This window comes from Cygnus olor, chromosome 3 (genome assembly GCF_009769625.2).
Source record: "Cygnus olor isolate bCygOlo1 chromosome 3, bCygOlo1.pri.v2, whole genome shotgun sequence".
Lineage (NCBI taxonomy): Eukaryota > Metazoa > Chordata > Aves > Anseriformes > Anatidae > Cygnus > Cygnus olor.
Window position 1 is genome coordinate 63,817,824 of NC_049171.1, and position 21,041 is coordinate 63,838,864.

The following is a 21,041-nucleotide window of genomic DNA, read 5'->3' on the forward strand; positions in this document are numbered from 1 at the left end:
AAATGCCTTTAAATAAAAAAATCCAGATTACGCTTTTTTTAATGTTACTTTAACTGAAATGTTTATTACCAAAATACTAATTTTAGTCAGTGATTGTGGGCTGTCCAAAATGTCCCTAGCTGTTCTTTCCATTAATTAGGTATTTTCTTCTATTCATTTTGGAGAAAGCTTATGGAAATAATTTTGACTAATTTAAATCTCAGATAAATTATTAGTGGGCACGTCAGTGTTTCATGCGCTCCTGAAAAGCATCCACTGAAAACTAATTAGTTGACTGTATTTAAAACATTCACAGACTATATTTAAATAAAGCATTCACAGTTTCTGAGAAACGCAATTTTTACTTTTTCAGGGAAGTTTTCTGTAAACTTCAAGTTGTTTCAAAGGAGTGTTAAAAACTGTAATGGGGTTTGGAAGAGTTTTTCTAGCCCATAACTGTGAATCTTGAAGAGTTCTGTCTTAGTGCATCAGTGTGGCAGAACACTCCAGTTAAGTTTCTTTAGGTAAATTATCTTTAAAACGTCCTTTTGGTATTTAATATAGATTACTGAACTTTGTCAAATATTTTGTAGTGTAACGTTCCACCTCTTTATTAAAAATGTGAAACTAATTTTCAAGAAATGCTGCTGAGAATGTTGTATTCAATACTGAAAAAGTAGAATAGAATTCCAATACAGTTTAGCTTTTCAACTGCTTTTCAAAACATCTGTATCAATCATTTTGTGCAGTGTTGCTCAATAACTTCTTTAGGATCATCGACAAGTATACTGTTGCAGTTGAATTTTATGGTTACTTAATGGCCATTTAATAAAAGAACGGGAAATAGATAATCTGGTTTCAGACCTATATGAAGGAAAGCAGATTCCAGGGAAGAAAATGGTATCTAATTCCTGAGATCCTGAAGTGTAATCTAATCCCTTGTCTGATATGCTTTGCAGTGTTTTATATTGGTCTTTGGAGTGTTCTGATTGTTTTTTATATTCCTATTTCAGTCTGTTAATAACATTTTATAGATAATTTTAAAGGTAAAATATAAGTGAAAACTACATCTGTAGTACATCTGTTGGTGTTTTAACCTTAGTTAACAGTGTAACTCCAAGTCAACCACTTGCTCAATGCCTCTTCTTCACAGCACCGGTGGAGAAAATAAGATGAGAAAGCTTGTGGGTTGAGATGAAACAGGGAGATAGTTTACCATGAGAGAAACAGGCTAGACTTGAAGAAAATTTAATTTATTGCCAGCTGAAATAGATTCAGGTAGTGAGAAACGTTAAAACAATCCCTTTCATCCCTACTTTCCCAGGCTTAAATTTATTCTTTCACTCTCTGCTCCTCTTCTGCTCTGCCCTGAATACTGCATGGGTGGATAGGGCAGGTTATGGTCAGTATATACCGATTCCTCTCTGCTTCTCCTTCCTTCTCACATTTTCCCTTGTTCCAATATGAGGTCCTCCATAGGCTGCAGTGTGAATCTCTGCTCTGACACCATCCTCTCCACAGGCTGAAGAGGATACTTGCTACAGTGCTTGGAGCAACACCTTCTCTTCTTCCTTCTCTGACCTAGGTGTTCCCCCTGCTGTTTCTCACTCTGATTGCTCCCTTTTCTTTGGGTTCAGGTTTGGGCTTTTTTGCCCTTTATTAAATACATTGTCCTAAAGGTGCTGTGCCTGTGGCTTATAGGCTCAGCTGTTCCCAATTGGTCTAGGATGAGGCAGCCCATGGCCTCTTCTCAAAGATGATCCCCCAGCTGCCAAAACCTTAACGCGGGCACCCAATACAACAGCATTTCTACATTCATATTATCTATGATAATGTTTATAGAACACGTTATCAAGAAATAATTTCAGTATACTGGAAACAGAAGGGAGATGTACAGGCTGTTAAGAGTTGCATATATGTAAAGAGTTGCATAATGTTCTGGATACATAATTCTGCATTTGGTGGCTTCCAGAGTATTTGTGAATGATGAAAGAATTTCATCTGCAACGCTACCTGGCCAGGAAAGATTATTCAAAGGAAGTATATAACAGAAAGTCATGCTTTCTATTTGTGCTTTTCCTTTCTGAGGTATAGTGAATGCATTTTACTAGATCTGCCATCAGGGTATGCTATTTTGGAGATCATTTCATTTGCAAAACAAAAGGGCATATCTTTCTACTAGGCTGCATAAGCGTTCTGGTGGTAAGAAGGGAGCTTGCTGGAGTTATCCAGTATGCTATAGCTCTCTCCCATCATAGATAATAGTGCAGTAGACATTTTAAAGTAAAATTTGTCACTTCAGTTTACTAATTTTCTTACTTTGGATGTGATTTCAGTCAGGACTTTTAAAGAGAAATTAATCTGTCTACCGGTTTCCAAACTACTCTTCCTGTGATTGTTACTGTGGAAATTTGAGTTCACCAGTGCCTTGCAGATGTTACTGTTGGTATGAAGCACACTACCAACCTGCATTGTTCACGTGGATAAATTATTCCATTCATCCTTCCACACTTCTCATCTCTGTTTACATTCAGTCATATCCCATTAGCCTGTAATTGTCAGAACATGTGACTGGTTGCTACTGTTACAACTTTTGACAGAGTAGTTGATTTGCATAATCAGTTTAAGATTTCTCTTAACAATTGAGAACTCTTTGTGGATTAAAAGAAATCTATTGTAACAGCCCCAGGAAATATGAAATGGCCCATCCTCTTGTCATGTTTTGACATGTTAGTGTTGTACGTTAAAAAATGAAATGGAAAACCTCAAACTAGGTGAGATTCTGACATTTATTTGTCACTCATGTTCTACCCTGTGAGGAGAATAATCTCTGAAAACCCAAGTGAAATGCTTCTCCTCAGTGCTTTTTTTCCAGAAACTGAAAATAGTGAAAAATATTTGTTTTCTTTAAAATAATTTAAAATACTAAAATCTGGCTACTACCAGATTTTTTCATGTTCAAACCATGGAGGTAGAATCAGAAAGGCAATTGGCAGATTGGTTTCTCACTTCTATTATTTCATAAATACACTGCTTCACGAGATAAGAATTGGCAAAAGTGAAATTGAGTACCAATATAGTAATTAATTTTTTTGAGAAATACTCATGTTACAAATAACTGAACTATTGACCTTGCAATGAGGGTTTTATTTAAAGTCATTGTTATGATAAGCCCTTTCTTTGCAGTTAGTTTATATATTGCTAAAGTGCTTTATCTAATTTTAAGCAATGTTGTAAAGATACAAAATTAAAACATTTTGTCTAGAATATCCCACACATACTACATTAATCCACAACTACACCAGCCTTTCTCTGTTCATGCTTTTAAATACCTATTTGTAATTTAAAATAATGTAATGAGAAAAATTATAATATTGATCAGAAAGAGTAGCATTGTTTCAGATTTTTTAATCTGAAGTAAATAATCATCTAAGGAAGTTTTCTTTATTATTTCACATCAGTAATTACATGGTGGTCTGTCTTTCACAGTAGATGGTCTTTGTATAACTGATTTCCTTTTCCTGACATGCTGCACTAATTGAAGATCTCTACATTTTCATTTCATGCTGAATCCTGTCAGAGATATTCTTTTTATATTTTTTTTTATTCACTGATTAAATTCACATGCCTTATCTTTAAATGAGTGTCAACCGATAGCAGCTTAGAAATCTCTTGTCAGGGTGGAAAACCTACTTATGTTTCTGTCTTGAATGCATTAATTCACAGAAGTGAGTGGTTAAAATAGCTGGCCTTTTACCTTCCTCAGAATGTTCAGCACAGAAAGTATGCCAGGTGGAAGGCAGCATACATTCATAACTGCTTAAAGAACGGAGAGACTCCTCAGCCTGGACCTATTGGAATGGAAGGAGAGAGCTTTGGTATGTATTGCATTTTTCTATGAGCACCCACAGGAAGCATAGCTTCCCTGTTCAGTGTTGCATTCATGATGAACCCTTTTCTACTTTTTGTCAGCTTCTCCTAATTCTCTTTTAATTGAACTTCAGTATTTGATTGACTTACCTAGTGTTGTTTTATTTTTCCTTTGTTATACTGGAGATAAACATGAAATGGGACTTAGTGAACTGGTACATAAAGTTTTGGTTGATACAGACGATCCATATGTCACGTGTACGCACATGTAAACAGACACTTAAATATTTATATGTTATTATTCATTCATGTCTGGGGTCTGTACCTGGATCTTTGGTAGATTTTGAAATCTGAACCTGTAAATTTCAAATATGTTATAAATAGACTTGTAATTATCTTTACATTGGTTTTGTTTTATACATGTCGAAACATCAGAAAACTGGCATTTCTTCCAGTTTTCACATTTTTGTCATGCAATTCATATTTTGAAGCTTCTTTCCTGTTCGTCTGTGAGAAAAGAGGATGGGTATGACCTACTCTTTACAGACTGGTTGTCCCTTCCAAGAAGGTATAGCATCCTATTCCAATTGGCAGCCACTAGCTGATTCTTTATCAGAAGTTAAATGTGCAGGAGAAGATAAAAAAAAAAAAAAAAAAAAAAGACAAAGTAGCTTGAGTGAAAACAGTGACTTATTTAGCTTACCACCTTTATCTGACAGTGAGCAAAGTAGAAAAAAGGTAGGCAGTCTACTCCCTCCAAGCCCACCGTTGCTAGAAAGTAGTGTACCACTTGAGGTATGAGGTTTCTTTCTATTGTCTTCCAAATGTGAACTGAAGAATATGACATACAAGGAGTTAAGTGGGTTTCTTTAGTCTTTAGAAGAGAAGTCTAAACAGAGTTCTTAATGCTGTTTTAAGCTACCTAATGGGAAAGTGTAGAGGAGGTCAAGACAGGTTGCAACAAGGAAAATGCTGATTAATTATTAGGGGAAAAATAATTTTCATCATGAATCTGATCAAATGCTGGTAGAAGATCAAAGAGAGACTGTAGCATCTCTGTCCTTGGAAATTTCCAAAATCTGGCTGGACGCAGTCCTGGGCAGCCTCCTCTAAATGACCATGTTGGAGCAGGGGGTTAGAATAGATAATCTCAAGACGTTCTTTCCAACCTCAACAATTCAGTTGAAGTTCAAGTAATTGTGAGCAAGTAATGAGTATATTAGTGTGATTTCCAAGCTACTGTTTCATTCTTCTTGTTTTCCTTACCTAAAGATGCCCTACATACCTGATCATTGGAACAGCTATCTTACCCACTGTAATATGCCTGAGTCTTAGAACAGCTGTATTTCAATTAAAGCATTTTCAAACTAATGTTTTTTTCAACATATGATCTTTTTCAAGGCAGTTTTTTAACTGCTGGTGCAGCTGCAATGAGAGACTTACCTTGCAACTCCAGCTGCGAGTATTGCCACATCTTTAAGTCAAATTACACCAGTTTGATAGGAATTCAATGAAGAAGACGTGAGGGGAAAAATCTTTTATAGTGAATGTTATGAATGGCACAATTAAATGTTTATAGCTTTAGATAAATGTTCTTTAGTGATTGGGCGCATAGCTATAGGAATATTTACAAAGTTCTCCTGATACAAAATGAATTCTAAACAAAGACAAAAAATTTTTGCAAATTATATTTTACTGGAAGATACAGTTTAAAAAAGAAGTGTCAGTTCTTGCTTTGTGCGTTGTAAGAAGAAAAGAAACATTGTTTGAATGTACAGCTGGACCTTCCCCATTCCTTTCTGCTTGCTCATTCTCTTGCTTCCCTTGTAAGTGGAAAATGTCTGTTTAAACAGAGTGAAACTGGGTCTCTGTAGCTTGACAAATTACCATTTTTTCCAAAGTGTTATTTTCCTTGAAAACTATACTGTAACTCTTAGAGATGTTTTTACAGTAACATAGACATGCTTTATGCAGTTTTGCTGTTGGATTTATGGATGCTTTTGTCAAGTTGCCACTATGGAAACTTTAAAGTGACATGCTTGATTTATTAATGCATTCGGAATACAAGTTGTAGAGTACACATAAAGGTCACTTAGCAGTAGCCCCAGGTCATCCAACAAGTTTTAATACTAGTGTAAAAATTAAAAGTATAATTTCAGATGGGAAAAAGTTTTTGAATAATCACGGTGTAGCTACAGTAAAATGTATTGTCACTACTTTCATTGCAATATATAACAAGTATTCTACATTTATATTGCAGAGTTCTGAGAAATATTTATAGTCCCAACTAGCAGAAAGAACAGTATGTGAGCTGTCAGTGGATTATTTTTATAGTTTATTTCTCAATGCTGTGGTGGAAAAATATATATATTATATATATATATGTATTTTATACATATATAAAAGCAGTGTTCCAATAGAACCTTGCCTTCTGTGTCTTTTAGCAGCAACTCAAGCTAGAGAGAAACAGTGCAGCACAATGAGGAAAATAATTTTATTTACGTTACAATTAGTTGATGATGACCAAAATATTATCTTTTTAAATCTCTGGACTCCTTAAAAATAAATTATGCTAATTTTCAGTTTAGTCTTTTGGGCTGTTGAATTTCAGTTATGTTTGGCACTTCCTTACACTAGACAATATGTTTCCATACACTGTTTCTTGTTTTTCCTTGACGTCTTAATGCATAATACTTTGTAATGTTAAAAAGACATTATGATCAAGTTAATATTGGGAAAACATTTGTATGCAGTATTCTGATATAAAGCATGCACCCATTTGTAGTGATAATGTAGATTAAGTTACATACCTTATTACCCTGTCAACCCATAGACTCCAGACTTCAGAAAGGAGAAGTCACTTTATATATTTTCAAAACTGATGAATTCATGGATTTTGCAGTCTGTGTACTTTGCAGTGTGGTTGCAAAACCTCCTGTAGCAATTAAAAAAAGCAACTATTAATGTTAATAGTATTTTACTAAGGCTAATTTTAGACCTGTAAGCATGTTGATCAAAGTTATTTGTTGCATGTGTGTGTTGCCATGTAGTAAGATAATAACAATATGATTTAGATGATAGTTTTAAAGTGATGCAGAATGTATTGCTTTCACTGAAGATTTCCTGAGCGTGTTAAACATTGTTTGCTGCAACTTGTGGCACAATTCATATCAATACATAAAAGTTAACTTCCTGAGGTTTGTTCCAGTTCTACATGTCAAGCGTCTGCTTATTTCTGTGGGTTAGGGTTTGTCTCAAAATCACTAACATCCTGTTTTACCAGAAACTTAGTACATTTAATCTAGATGGTGAACAAGGAGTGCTGTTAAACCTAGAGAATCCTTTATTTATATAAAAGTATCTTTGGACACATGGTTTTAGCACCAACACTTGGTATCAGCCTTATTCCAGAAAGTCTTACCTTCAATAAAAAAATAAGCCAAAAGCAAAACAGATAGCTGGTGATAGCCATAGTACTGTGGCTTCTGAGGAAAATCTAAAGACTCCATTGGATCCATTCTACTAAGATCCCAGCACAAGGGCTTAGGAGGCTCCAAGACAAGAAACTCGACTGGAGCTGAAAATGAATGTGAAGCAATCGTGTTACTCTTTTACAGGCTTCTTTTAAAGCATTTCAGTAAACTTAGAGTTTAAAGGTCTTTCAAATTTCTTGAGTAATTACTGCTTTATGAGAAATGAAGTCTTTAATTTTTTAGCATTCATTCCCTGAAAAATATATATTTCTCAATAACGTTATGGATATTCTGATCACAGAACTTAAAAACAGTTTGTTGAATTAAATTTTTCCAGCAGCCTGAAATCCTTTTATTTACCACTACTGTTAAAACTCTTCAGGAATACTGCAAGCACATATCTCAACATAGTCTTAATATTTAATCTTTGATTTAATAAAATTTTAAATATTTACTTTGCAGTAAGAATACTTAGTATGCTTTGTTGACACTTGGGCACTGTAAACACCTAATAAGCGTTAATTTAAACAAAGCTACTTTTATGTTTAATACAGTTTAACATTTGCCAATTGCATAATGAGCAAACAGTTGAGCTTGATCTCTTTGTGCATATGCCTGCATAAAAGTATATTGCCCTCTTGTGAATTTGCCTCTTACACACACTGATGTTAAGGGTGGCCAACACTTTTCTTCTGGCTTCTTTCTAACATTGCTCGACTTTTAACCATTTGAGTTCCTATCTTCTATGGCCAGAGTTCTTTACAGTTGATTTTTGTTTTAGATTTTTTTTCATTTTATTAATTTTAGTCAGAATTGTTTCTGAAAAGAGATCAGAGAGAAAGAGGTGGACAGCAAGGGCTTGAAACTTGGGAAAGGGAGTTGGCAGGAGATTAGTTGGCGTTTTTTCTTTCCCTAGTTCCCAGGGATGGGCTTTTCCTGTCTCTAAGAAAATCTGACTATGTTTGGCCCAAGTTCTGTACCTTTGAGAAATTGCAGTTTGCAAATTCTTGAGCTTGCTAGAATTTTACAGCTGAATTCCCTAAAGGTTCCGTGTAATGGAGAATCCTAAGGCTGAGGGGAGTTTCCTGCTTCTACAGTTGTATCTCAGAGCTGCTGTGGGTGGGAAACTGGCAATTAAGAGCAGGAAGCGTATGTATTCTCCATACTGGCTTGGCACAGAAAAAGACTTCCAGATTCACAGACAGAGTCCAAACTGGGGGAGAGGTATGGCGGGGGGAGGGTAAGTTGGGACAGAGAACCAGAAGGGATAGGGAGAAAGGGACAACTACCATTGCAATTAGGTGTTCCTGGACAAGGAAATTAGGAGGTGATGGGAATGAACTAGTGTTGGGTAGCATTCCACTTCTACGTGATTGACTAGAAACCATTAACTGGTCACTCCTGTAAAGAAGCTCATCTGGTGCTTACCGGTGTGGATAAACTCATGAAACAGGTTAAGTTTGGAGGCAGTGACCACATCCTGGTTGAGTTTGTGATCTCAAGGAATCTGGGCCTCACAAAGAGCAAATTCAATATCTTGAACAGAAGACCAAAATTCCAGCTGTTTAAAAACCTAGTGGGTAAGATCCTCTGGGACGCTATACTTAGGGACAGAGGAACAGATCAGAGCAGGCAGCTCTTTAAGGACACTTTTCTCAGAGTGCAAGTGCTCTTCATCCGTATGTGTAAGAAATCAAGCAGGGAAGGCAGGAAACCAGCATGGCTGAGAAAGGACCAACTGAGGTGCAGTTGGTCCTTCCGACTTTTTTGACTTGCAGAAAGGTCAAACTGAGGTGCAAGAAGGAAATGCACAGGCAGTGGAAGTAGGGACATGTGGTCAGGGAAGAGTGCAGGGATACTGTCTGGATATGTAAGGATATGTAATGAGATCAAGAAAGCCAAGGCATGGATGGAATTTAACGTGGCAGGGGATGAAAAAAATAAGAAGAGATTCTAAAGGTACATTGGCCAGAAAAGAAGGTCTAAAGAGAGTGCACCCCCTCTGATAAACGAGAAGGGATAACTGGTGACAACAGACACGGAGAATGCTAAGGTACTCAACAAGTTCTTTGCCTCTGACTTCACCGGCAGCGAAGCTTGTCGTGTCTCTCATTTCCCTGAACCTTTAGGCAGGGACTGGGGGAGCAAAGTCCTTCCCACTATAAGCAAAGAGCAAGTTTGAGACCACCTGATGAAACTGAACAGGTAAAAGTCTATGGGCCCCGATGCCATGCATCCCAGAAGGGAGCTGAGGTCCTGAGGGAGCTGGTTGATGTAGTTGCCAAGCCTCTCTCCATCATATGTGATGGCAGTCAGGCAAAGTCCCCGGTGACTGGAAAAAGGGAAACATCGGTCCCATTTTTAAAAAGGGTAGAAAGGAAGACCTGGGGAACTACAGACCAGTGAGCATCACCTCTCTGCCTGGGAAGATCATGGAACAGATCCTCCTGGAGGCAATGTTAAGGCACATGAAGAGGTGATTGGAGACAGTCAGCACAGCTTCACCAAGGGCAACTCATGGCTGACCAATCTGGTGGCCTCCTATGATGGAGTAACTGCATCAGTTGACAAGGAAGTATAAAAGATTGTACTAATGAGCCAAAATGTTCATATTCCAACCAGTACTGAAATGATTCGTCAATTTAAACAGAAGAGATCTTTGAGAGTGTGAGAGCTTCTAGATCTTCATCCTGTGTTATGTTGCTTTTTTAACTTTGTTAAAATCAACAGTAAGTGATTTGGTTTGTTAAATGTTCTGTATCACAATGTGGTGGTAGCAATTTTTCTACTAAGAAAAGTTGAGAAGAGATTTTAAAAGAAACAACTTTTCAAGTGTTTTTACAAAAGAGCTGGAGTAATTTCTATTTTGTGTTGTCTTAACAGATCTTGAAAGAGAAGAAGCAGGGTCGTCGTCTCTCCATAGTGGAACAACTCAACCAACATCATCATCTACATATGAAGCTAATAACACACCAACTACTAATTTCACTGGCATACATATACCACCAGGTGCCCATGCGCCAGCCAATACTCCAGCTGAAGTACCTCATAACACAGGTATATTACTATCACATGCAAAAAAATCATGCCTTTTATTAAGCAGCAAATTCTATGATTAGCTAGGATAGGCCTCCATTTAAATATAAAGAAAAATCATTTAGATGTGTTATGTTTTATGGCAGATGCAACCTCGTAAATTTAAGCTGTAATAATAGCATAGGAAAAATACCGCTAAATATATTGGCTCCTACATCCTTCTTATTCTCTGTCATTTTTGGACCAAAACTAAGTTCTTAAAAATGTGAAGTTCTTCCCAATAGCTGCATTTAAAAAGAAAAAAGAAAAAAAAAAAGTTGTATTTTTAGATTATTTGTGAACCCACAACTTTTCCACTTCCTATTGCCTTTTTTATAGTTTTATGTAAGGCTACCAAGTGAGAAGCTCGTCTTCAATCCTGACGATCATTTGATTGTTCAGATGTATTTTTATATTAGGGGACATATGAGATGTTTTTCTCAAACATACCCACCTCTTTTACTTTCTTATTTTAAGAATGTTTCTATGGAACAATCTATGAAAATTCAGGATGCTCTTTTTTCAGCTTTATCAAGGGGAAATCCTTCAAATAGTTGTTGGGGGGGGGGGCAGGGGTGTTTGTGTTGGTTTTTTTATATTCAAACTAGGTAAATGTTTAGCTCTCTGTTTTTGCTAGAACTGAAAATTATGGAATATGTAGCTTGTTGGAGTACATTAATTGTTTGTATTACTTAGTTTTAACCCCACGGTGCTGTTTATTCTAGCATCAGCATTTCCCTTTCAAATCTATCTATCTTCGTTATTCTCACCAATTGTTTTCAAAGGAATTAGGAAGGGCATAGCTTGCAAGTGTTAGATGGCAGACATGGGGCTTTAAAAATATAAAAATAGAGACTCTAATGTTAAGAGGCAGAGTATAAACTTCCATTTAAAAGTTTACTAATACTCTTCCGTAGCAGATTTTCCTCAATACGCTAGGGTAGATGGTGTCTTTTGGACTAGTATTTTCTTAATTTGTTTAAAGCTTGAAATTTAAAATTCTGTGAAGTACTGTAGTGATAAAATGAGACTGTAAATTCTTCAGTATTATTTTATAAAACATTCCTAGTCTGAAGTGGAAGTTTTAAGTCTATAAGCAAAAATAATCCAATTCCAATTGTTTGCATTGATTCGCAGGAGTGACAAGTAATACCATTCAACCTGCTCCTCAGAATATTCCTTTAGTAGATCCTGCCCTTTACAGTGCTCAGTCTGCAGGTAAGGTGGTGGCATTTGTATTGTCCACACATGGATGTGCTGTCCTGTGTATTTCTCCCTGTCCCCTGCAGCTTCCTCATACCTTAATTTGCAGCACCTAAGGAAGAAGTTTGAGAAGTAATCATTACCATTAGAAGAATGCCATAATAATCATAACTATTATCAGCACACTATCAATTCACAGATTTTAAAAATAATGGATATCATCAACATTGTATGGCTGAAAGTTTAATAGTTACTGAAATCTTTCCGATAGTGTGTGCTTAGTGTTGTCTAGCTTTTTCAATGTGTGATTTTTATTTTTAATTATTATTATTATTTTTAGCCAATGAGCTAGCATTGTATTAAGCTTTTGCATAGTTGTTTCTCAGATGAGGTTCTGGGTTCTGGTATACTCAACAAAGTCTGTATTCCTGATAGCCTTTCTAAATTCTGTTTTTGGTAATTAACACACATTCCCTTTCCCTAAAATTTCTTCTTCGGGGTTAGTCTGTAAGTTACTTATTCATTTCAAGAAATAACCAAGAAACACATTCCAGTGGTGTTTTCTGTTGCAGCATAGTTGTTGTGTTCCATACCAGCGGTGCTTGTTGATTGTAAGTAGTGCCTGTATTAAATGAAATAATATAAGTAACCACTGCTAATGATGTTATTTTGATTTACCATTTAGTCAACACTTTTATTTTTTAAAATGTCACCTGTCTTTTATGTAGAATCACTGATAACCTATAATATATATATTTTACTTCTGTTTTGAAATATCAGCTTTACTGAAAAAGCATTTTTAATCAGTGGAATATTATAATAGGAATTCAGTATTTAGCTTAATTCTAGTCTGTTGTCATAAGAATCCTGAAGGATGTGTCCATCTTAATATATAAAGAAGCCAGTTTTGTCAATGATGTCTTAAAAAGATAAGTCATAAAAATCATGTTTGATAGTTACAAATCCACTTTTAGTGTTCCCTTGAAGAACAAAAGGTGCAACCTACTTTTTCTGTCTGGCATATTAATAAAACATCTCTTACTACAGTTATCTCTTACTGGAAAAAAAATCTCCAACCTGTCACTGAACCATTTAATCTGGGTGATGGTTTTGCAGTTTGGCTGCTATTATGAGTTTCGGTAGCTACTTAACCAAAACAGCTGAATACTTAGAAAATAAGCTATCGGTTATGCAGGAGCTTGAGAGGGTGTATAGGATATGTCAGTCAGTAGAAGTACAGTAACGTTTGTATGCATACGAGAAATCAAAAGCATTGGTCCTTGTCTATCATCATCCTGCCATACATGCGTGGTCATTACCCAAAATATTCTCCCTTCAGCTAGTCGGAATAACATTGTCATTCTCCCCATACTGCTGAGGATTCCTTTTTATACCCCCAGTACTCTGCTGTGGAGTAGCCTTGTCCTGTAGGTAGATTAGGAAATGGCTGTATTTCACAACAAACATACTAAGCTGTGGGACCCAGGAGCCCTCCCCAGTTCCTGAGTCACAAAATATATTCAGGCTATATATTCTGACTACATATTGAGGTTAGGTCTTGGTATGCTCTGTTCCTATGGAACTGAAGTTTCCTTTGGGAGGGAAGGAGGGATTGGTGTAGCTTTCCAGCAGATTCATACAGCTAGCTTAGTGTGGAGTACACTTACTCCATGATTTAGACACAATGTCTGTGTCTATACTAGTAAATATGCCTGTAAATATTTGTTTGACACTGAGAGCAGCTGGCACATAACTGCTCACATCCACACTATTAAACTTTTAAACCTTTTAAACAAGGTAGTTCATTACAGCTGCCAATATTGAATGGTCTTTAGCTTGCTCTAGCCACAAATCGTGCCCAGGAATTGTTTGGGAAAATGGTAGTTGTCATGGGCCAAAACCATACTGCAATCTGTTCCAGTAGTTTGACAGTGTAGACAGTCAAGTTTAAGTGCTGAGACACATTCCCTGGCACTGTTTCATGTACTAGTATAGACATAGCCAAACAGGATATTTCACATATTCCTGCAAGACTCTTTGTGGTAGTAAGATCAAATGTATATTTTTAAAATAAATCATATATTTTCTTTGCTTCCCATAACATGGGAGAAGCAATTTGATTAATGCTATGATGGGAAGGAAACTTTTGGTGGAGAAGACTGGAATATTTATCAAAAGAAAATTTAGTTAAAATAAGAGTATTCCTTTGATTTTAGTGAGCACAAGACCTTCAGTAATTGTCCTGTCCTATGGGAACAGGTTTCAGAGTTGAACATTGGCTTTTGAAAGTGTCAAAGTATATGCAATTAAGCGTTGCTTAATGTCTACTAGCAGAATGTAGAACTATATAGCAACTTTGTATAGTGTGTTCATATACTTCTCTGATGGTAGTGTGTTTAAAAATTTTATTACCTCTAGATTTTGCTAACACTAAATTCATTCATAGCTATATTACACTGAGTTTTTATAAAATGCTCTTACATTACCATATGTTCCCTTCCACAGGTGGTATAGTATAGAGAAACCATTTGTCCATTCTGGTTCATTCAAAATAATGTTTGTTTTTCCACACACAAAATAGAAATAAGAATTTCACATTTCATAAGTTTTTACGATCTTAAGAAAAAAATCTTTAAGGAATTGTATCCTGAATGTCATACCTGCTTTAATGGGTGGGGGAACGACATCTGGTTTAAAAAGCATTTTTATTCTTTGCCATCACCATTTTTATATACCAAGTTGCACTGATTTTATTACAGTGTTCTTAAATCATCTGCCTTGTATTTGGGCAATTTCATAAAAAAGGAAGAACATCTGATAAATCTAAAAGGATATCAAGGAGAGGCATATATACATATATATGTAAAATACCCCTTTTATTCTAAAACTGTTTTCTTAACGTGATATTTGGCATCACTAGTCTAATCGTCTTTTGGTTTTTATTTTATCATTCTCTTAAAAGAATGATGCTTTTTGACATTAGTTATGGATTCCATGTCTGCCACATTTCAGTAATAAATATAGCTACTAATAATTTCAGATTAACATAAGAGTGGTGTGTTTCAGTATACTTTTTCCCATCTCAATATTATTGGTAATCTTGGAGCTCAGAATCACAGACTGGTTAAGGTTGGAAGAGACCTCTGGAGTTCATCTGGTCCCACCCCCTCACTCAAGGAGAGACACCTAGACCCAGCTGCTCAGGACCATGTCCAGACAGCTTTTGAATATCTCAAGAGAGGGAGACTCCACAACCGCTCTGGGCAACCTGTTCCAGTGCTCGGTCACCTTCACAGTCAAAAAAGCATTTTCTGATTTTCATATGGAACCTCCCATGTTTCAGTTTGTGCCTCTCGTCTAGTCCTTGGACATTGCCAAAAGAGCATGTGGCACCACCTTCCTTACAGATTTCCTTCAGAGATCTCCAAGAACCTTCTGTGGGCTCAAGAGTCGCATCTCTTTCAGCCTTTCCTCATATGAGAGATGCTCCAGTCCCATAATCATCTTTACGACTCTTCTGTGGACTCTGCACTAGCTCCATGTCTCTCTTTGTGCTGTTGAGCCCAGTAACTAGACACAGTACTCCATGTGTAGCCTCACCAGTGCTGAGTAGAGGCGAAGGATCATCTCCCTTGACCTGCTGCCAATGTTTCTTCTAAGGCAGCTTAAGATACCATTAGCCCTCTTTCCTGCAAGGCCATGTTGTTGTCTCACATTCATCTTGGTGTCCACCAAGACCTGCAGGTCCTTCCTTTTCTGCAAAGCTGCTTAACCCTTAGAAAGTATAAATTGAAGTTAGTTAACAACTTTTGAGGTGACGCTCTTGATGTGAGTACATTTTATACATATGTATAATATATATACACATATGTATATCTCACACACACATATATATACACAGACATTATAGTTAAATTTCACAGTATTTTGAAAACTTTACAACACAGATGTTCTATTTCTATTCTGCTTGTCCATCGTGAATTGCTGACTTCAATAGGAGTTGAGTCCACTGAACACATCAAAAGACCAACACCCTTACTGTGTAAACTTTGGTTTATAAATTTAAAATTGTTTTTTTTTTTCCCTCAAGTTATGTCATAATAGCATCTAAAGTAGATTTCATAATAAATAAGGCTTTATGCCAGCAAAACATTAATAGAGCTCATACTGTAAAAATAAGATTAGAGTGGTGAATTTAGGCTTCTTTCCAATAAGTTAGCTGAATAGTGGACTGATGCCTTGGCCAGGTTTTAAAGAATCATTTTATAGTTTCTTTTGGCATCATAGCATAAAGCCACTTTGAGGGGAACTTGGTCATTTAAATTTCTTAAAGATGTTCAGTAATGTGGTCACAGATTTACCCCATCTGCTTTTAGTCTGTGACTTTATTTAGGTTGCAAAATAACCTAAGCATATGCTTATGTTTATGCACTCCCTCACATACATTTACTCATGTTTGTGTATTTTAAGAGATTTTAATGTGGTTTCACTTATTCAACGGTAAACTAATATACATTGCAGTGTAAACAAGGCCAGCAAATTGTCACATGCCTCAATACTCAAAAGTTATTTCGTGGTTAGATTTATTTATCGAAGGGAAAATGAAGTTCTAGAGTGCATTTTAAAAAATGGATAAAATTAATCTTAAAAGCAGTTACCCTCATGCTTTTTATTCAGGTAAGGTTGTTTTGAAAACCAGAAAATCAGTCTAGTTTTTATATTCCCAGGTTTTCCATTTTATTTGTTCAAGAACTGTTCTTAATAATAAGATTGGGGGAAGGAAAAGCAAATATAGTAGACATTTTCTGATAAGAATTGAGATTCTTTAGGAAACATTCTCACAGTATTGCCAACGGTAGAGTTTTATTTTGAAAGAAATTGATCCAGCTAACTAAAATTGTACCCTGTAAAATGCATTTAAGTATATTTGTGTCCTTGCTTAAAATAAGAAAGCTATACTTAAGGAACTAAACCTTTCTTTAAACAATTCTATAATAAAACCTGTGGTGCATTTAAAAATGCATTTGTTCACAGTTTGAAATCTCTTTATTGCTTATAAAATGCAGTGTGGGAAACCTACTAAATAAATGCCTGTTAGTTTCTACTATTGCTTATAATTACTTATCCGTGTTCATAAAAATTGGTCTTTTACAAATTAAGTCGTTCTGAAGTAGTTGAGTAAAGACTTTATAATTTATCCATAAGTTATTGGAGTGGCATGGAATTAGCCTTTAAACTCCCAGTGAATTCATGGGTGGGAGGAGGGATACTAACATAACTGTGCTTTATGTTATGCACACATCAGTGATTACATATTAAATGTTTTCTAGTGAAGGTGTAAGTCTCCACTATACTTTATAGAATGTTGAATACATGTGTGTGAGCATTAGACTTCATTATGTTGGACCTTATGTCAAGGAAATATTCTGATTAATAAATGACAATTGTTTTATACTTTATTAGGAGAATATTTTTGCTAGTGTTCTCCAATATGAAAAAAGTGGGGTAATTTAATAGAACCATAATTTGCGGTCACTTTACATAAAATTTGAAGCATAAACATTACTTAGAAAAACAGAAATATAATATGTGCAGAAACATCCCAATGAGAAATGCTTCTAAATCTTGAACAGTTACTCCAGTTGAGAGTGAACAGTTTCTAACTGATTTTATTATTCCTGAAGAAGAGAGCAAAGTAATCATACTGTAAGCACAAAAAACTCCTTTTCTCTTGCAGGTTATGATATGATTACAGCTAGCTTATTGTTAAAATGCTCTCTTTTGCTGCCTTAGATGAAGAGCAGATCTTTCTCAAAGGTATTGACTTACTTTTGAAAGGCACTGGGTCATATAAAAAACAGTGTTTTGAAAGGTTCTTTTATACATTTTCAAATGCCAGCAGCAAAGAAGTTAAGCTTTCTATGAATGGAAAGAAGAGTGAACAGAAGACCATGGTCTCATCTTTGTAATGTTACCACAGATATCAGCCTGATCTTTGTAATATTACTGCAAATATAAGTAAAACATAGAAATCAAGTAAAGGGAAGTGTCATTCAGATTTCCCTTTTTGTAACTTTTTAATAATTATGTTTTTGCAGGGGAAGTCCACTTGACTCCAGAGGACTTTGCCAGAGCTCAGAAATACTGCAAATATGCTGGCAGTGCTTTGCAATATGAAGATGTGAGCACTGCTGTGCAGAATCTACAGAAGGCCCTCAAGTTATTGATTACGGGCAGAGAATGAAGCCTTTATCCAACAGATAAATGTTGTTTGCCTAAAGAACTAACAGCTTATTACTGTACCTATTAGGGGAGTGGAAATATAAAGAAGTTCTCAATTCCATTACCTGTGACAACGAAATCACTGTTTCAGTGTAAGATTAGCAGTTAAGAGTACGGTAGGAATCTCTGTTTTCATTTTACAAATAGTGGAGCTAGAAACATATGAATGCGGTGGTTCGTTGTAAGCAAAATACAGAAGTACTGCGGACACTGCTCAAGAGTTAGAATTCATGTTTCAATATTTAGATTATCGAAATGGAAAAATGCTGAATCTGTTAAAAGCTTGAACATAAGAATGCTCTGTTAAAATTCTGGCTGATTTTATTATTTCAAACAATTATTTGATAACTATAATAGCTTTAAAATGGTAACTAAATTCAGGGCTTCCTCCTGAAATGAGAGCATGTGAGAAGACTGACAAATATACAGTGGGAAGGACTTTTTTCTATATTTAAATTATTTGGGTATTATCTGAGACATAAATCAAAGTTAAGAGAGTCTTGAGGATGTTTGTGTTTCATTTTAAAACGTGCAGGAAAAGCATTTCTTCATATATCAGAGCAAATAATTTTGATAGTGTTCCAAACAAACTCCCTACAACTGCATGGGCTGCTATATGTAGTCTTGATCATTGGTTCTTGCTCCTTTTACATGAACACTTACAATTTTCTTTATGTATGGATAATTAGAGAAAGTACTAATATTTATCAGAGATGAGGCTGAAACCAGAGGCAGAGATTCTAAACAACGTGAACTTTTAGGGAGATTTACCTTGTGGCTGTTCCATCTCTTTAATAGGCTGAATCAAAGGCCAGTTCTTCAACCATTAAAGCAGTTTAGGTTCATCTCTGGTACTAGTGTCATAGAACTTTGTATTTCCAGCTAATATTCTTCCTGTCAGCTTTGTTGTGGAGACTATTTGGACTTGGGAATTAATTAAAATATCTTGGAAATGGAATTTTGAGTCTTTATAAAGTGTACCCTTGCAATTCTAGAGCTCTTGATCGTTAAAAATTCATCCACGCTGTTTGAAAGAAAGAAAAAGTAGTCTTTTAACCAGTGTGACATAGTAATTGAGTACACCGCAAAGCATGTGCGATTTATGTAATAACTTTTAACATCTTTCTTTCCAACCAACCAGATCAAACACACACATTCTTTGTAACTGCACCATTTTTTCAGTGTCTGAAATATGTCTGATGCTCAAAGGAAAAAGGTGAGGAAAAAAAAAACATAAGCATGCATTAAAATTTCACTGGTCATATCATTTTAAGAGTGCAGACCTATTTGACAGCAAGTTTGAAAAGGGTAGTATGAAACTTATTAATGTATCATTAAGCAATATTTAATGGCTAGAATCATTTATTTTTTAATGTAGAAGTTTTACAACAGTTCACCAAACTTTGTTTGAAGCCACATATTTAAGCTGCTGATGTTTGGTATTTATCGTCCAAACTGATGCCTAAAGTAAATTATAGCAAAACATGTCCGTTACATTAAGTACAGCCTCTGGGACAGCTTTAAATGTGGCAGATAGCCCTAAAGTTCAAACCAGCGTTGCAGAACAGTTTGAAAAGTGTAATTATTTGAAAATGTCAGGAGAACATGGGTAGATAGACTAATTATTCCAAATTGGAATTTGTGGTAGGCACTGGAATTTATGGCCCCATTGTTAAATATTGTGTGAGCTTGTCTAAGTGTTGACTGATTCATTTTACAGCTGCTCTAAATGATAAAGCACCAACCCATAATTCCTCTAAAGCCAGTTCCCGACACATACAATAGTAACTAAAAGAGAGTGCTGTTTCTGTTGTTTGCCACCAACAGATCTCTCTTCTTCGCTGATGATTACAACCCACATTTGCTCACCTTTCTCCTTTGGATTGTGAGCTCTCAATCTTAACCTTGTTTAGCAAAGAAGAAAAATGGTTTTCTTTCAGATGTTCCATGTTCAGTTGTGCTGTTTATGTAAACTAGAATTTTAGTAAATCTGTTCAATATTTGTGACTTAAAAGGCTTTTCGGTGTTGCTTAATGCTTTTGCAGTTCTTTAAGCTTTTACATGTCTGCAGGGAAAGTCCCCGTATTATACTTCAGGATCCCTTCCGGAAAGTGTCTTGCAGATCAGGTTGCTGTTCATGAAATGTGTACTCTTGAGTTTTTTAATACCGAAGGTATACTTTCCAAATTGTTGCACTCATATCAGGTGAAATATTTAAAGGATTGTAAATGGAGTTTCTGAAGCACAGATTTAAGTATGATCATCATTTTAATTACACTATTTGGTGCTATATGGTACCTACCAGAAATTAACAACAGAGAAACTCACTGTCTGGGGTGGGAGTGGCAACATGCATGTGTATGAGCATCTGTAATATGCATGTAAATTCAATGGTGAACTGTAAGAATGCCTTCCCAAAAAGGGATTCTTGTACCTTGTTTACAAGTATTGGAAAATGTCAGATATGAATATATAGATACTTCTGACAAATGTTTTTAATGACCTTTAAATATACTACTATAGTGCCAAAAGTTACCTTTTAATTGTGCAGTGTTCCAAATGAGTGATCTTTGATTTTCTTCTTCTGAACAGTAAAAATAGGAGCCTGGTTTAAAAAAAGAAAAAAAAAAAAAAAAAGAGAGAGAGAGAGAGAACACAAATTTAGAGAAAATTAGATTTACAAGAGGACAAAAATAGTCTGTTATTGCAAAGTTTTTGTGGTAATGTTCTGATTGAGATTGCAAGGTTCCCCTGGTTTATAAAGTATTATTCTTGCTTCCTTTTAAAATTCCCTTTGTTGTGCAGTTTATGGAATTAGAGCCTGCACCTGGATATGTGGATTTGGGAAACCTGAAGTTTGGTGCTAACCTTCTAAACCATTGTTGCTACCTGATACTGATCGCAATTTTCTTCACAGTCATTATTTTTAAGTTGGAATTTTTACCCAGTTTAGTAGGTAATGCAGAGATGTTTCTTTCTTACTGCATTGCAACTTTCCAGTGCATAGGTGTAGTTACAGGAGAATTGGAGAAAACATGAATTTATATTAAATATTTCACTATCAGCAAGAAAGAAAAGAATCTGAAGTTGCCAGTGGAGCTCTTTTGGAGTTGCATGTGTATTGGAACAGTCTGGTGATAAAGATGTTTCAGAATATAA

At 35.6% G+C, this 21,041-nt stretch overlaps 1 protein-coding gene across 1 annotated transcript in view; it reads left to right on the top strand.

The window, feature by feature from the left end:
• VTA1 (vesicle trafficking 1) overlaps window positions 1-19,890 on the top strand; it is a gene marked incomplete at its 5' end in the record, with an annotated part of 41,246 nt that extends 21,356 nt beyond the window's left edge. Inside the window, 4 exons of the mRNA XM_040551129.1 lie at window positions 3,746-3,857; window positions 10,206-10,379; window positions 11,535-11,615; window positions 17,699-19,890. Of these exons, the coding sequence (XP_040407063.1) occupies window positions 3,746-3,857; window positions 10,206-10,379; window positions 11,535-11,615; window positions 17,699-17,844 (513 nt within the window). The remainder of the gene's footprint in view (window positions 1-3,745; window positions 3,858-10,205; window positions 10,380-11,534; window positions 11,616-17,698) is intronic.
• Between the last annotated feature and the right edge of the window lie 1,151 nt (window positions 19,891-21,041).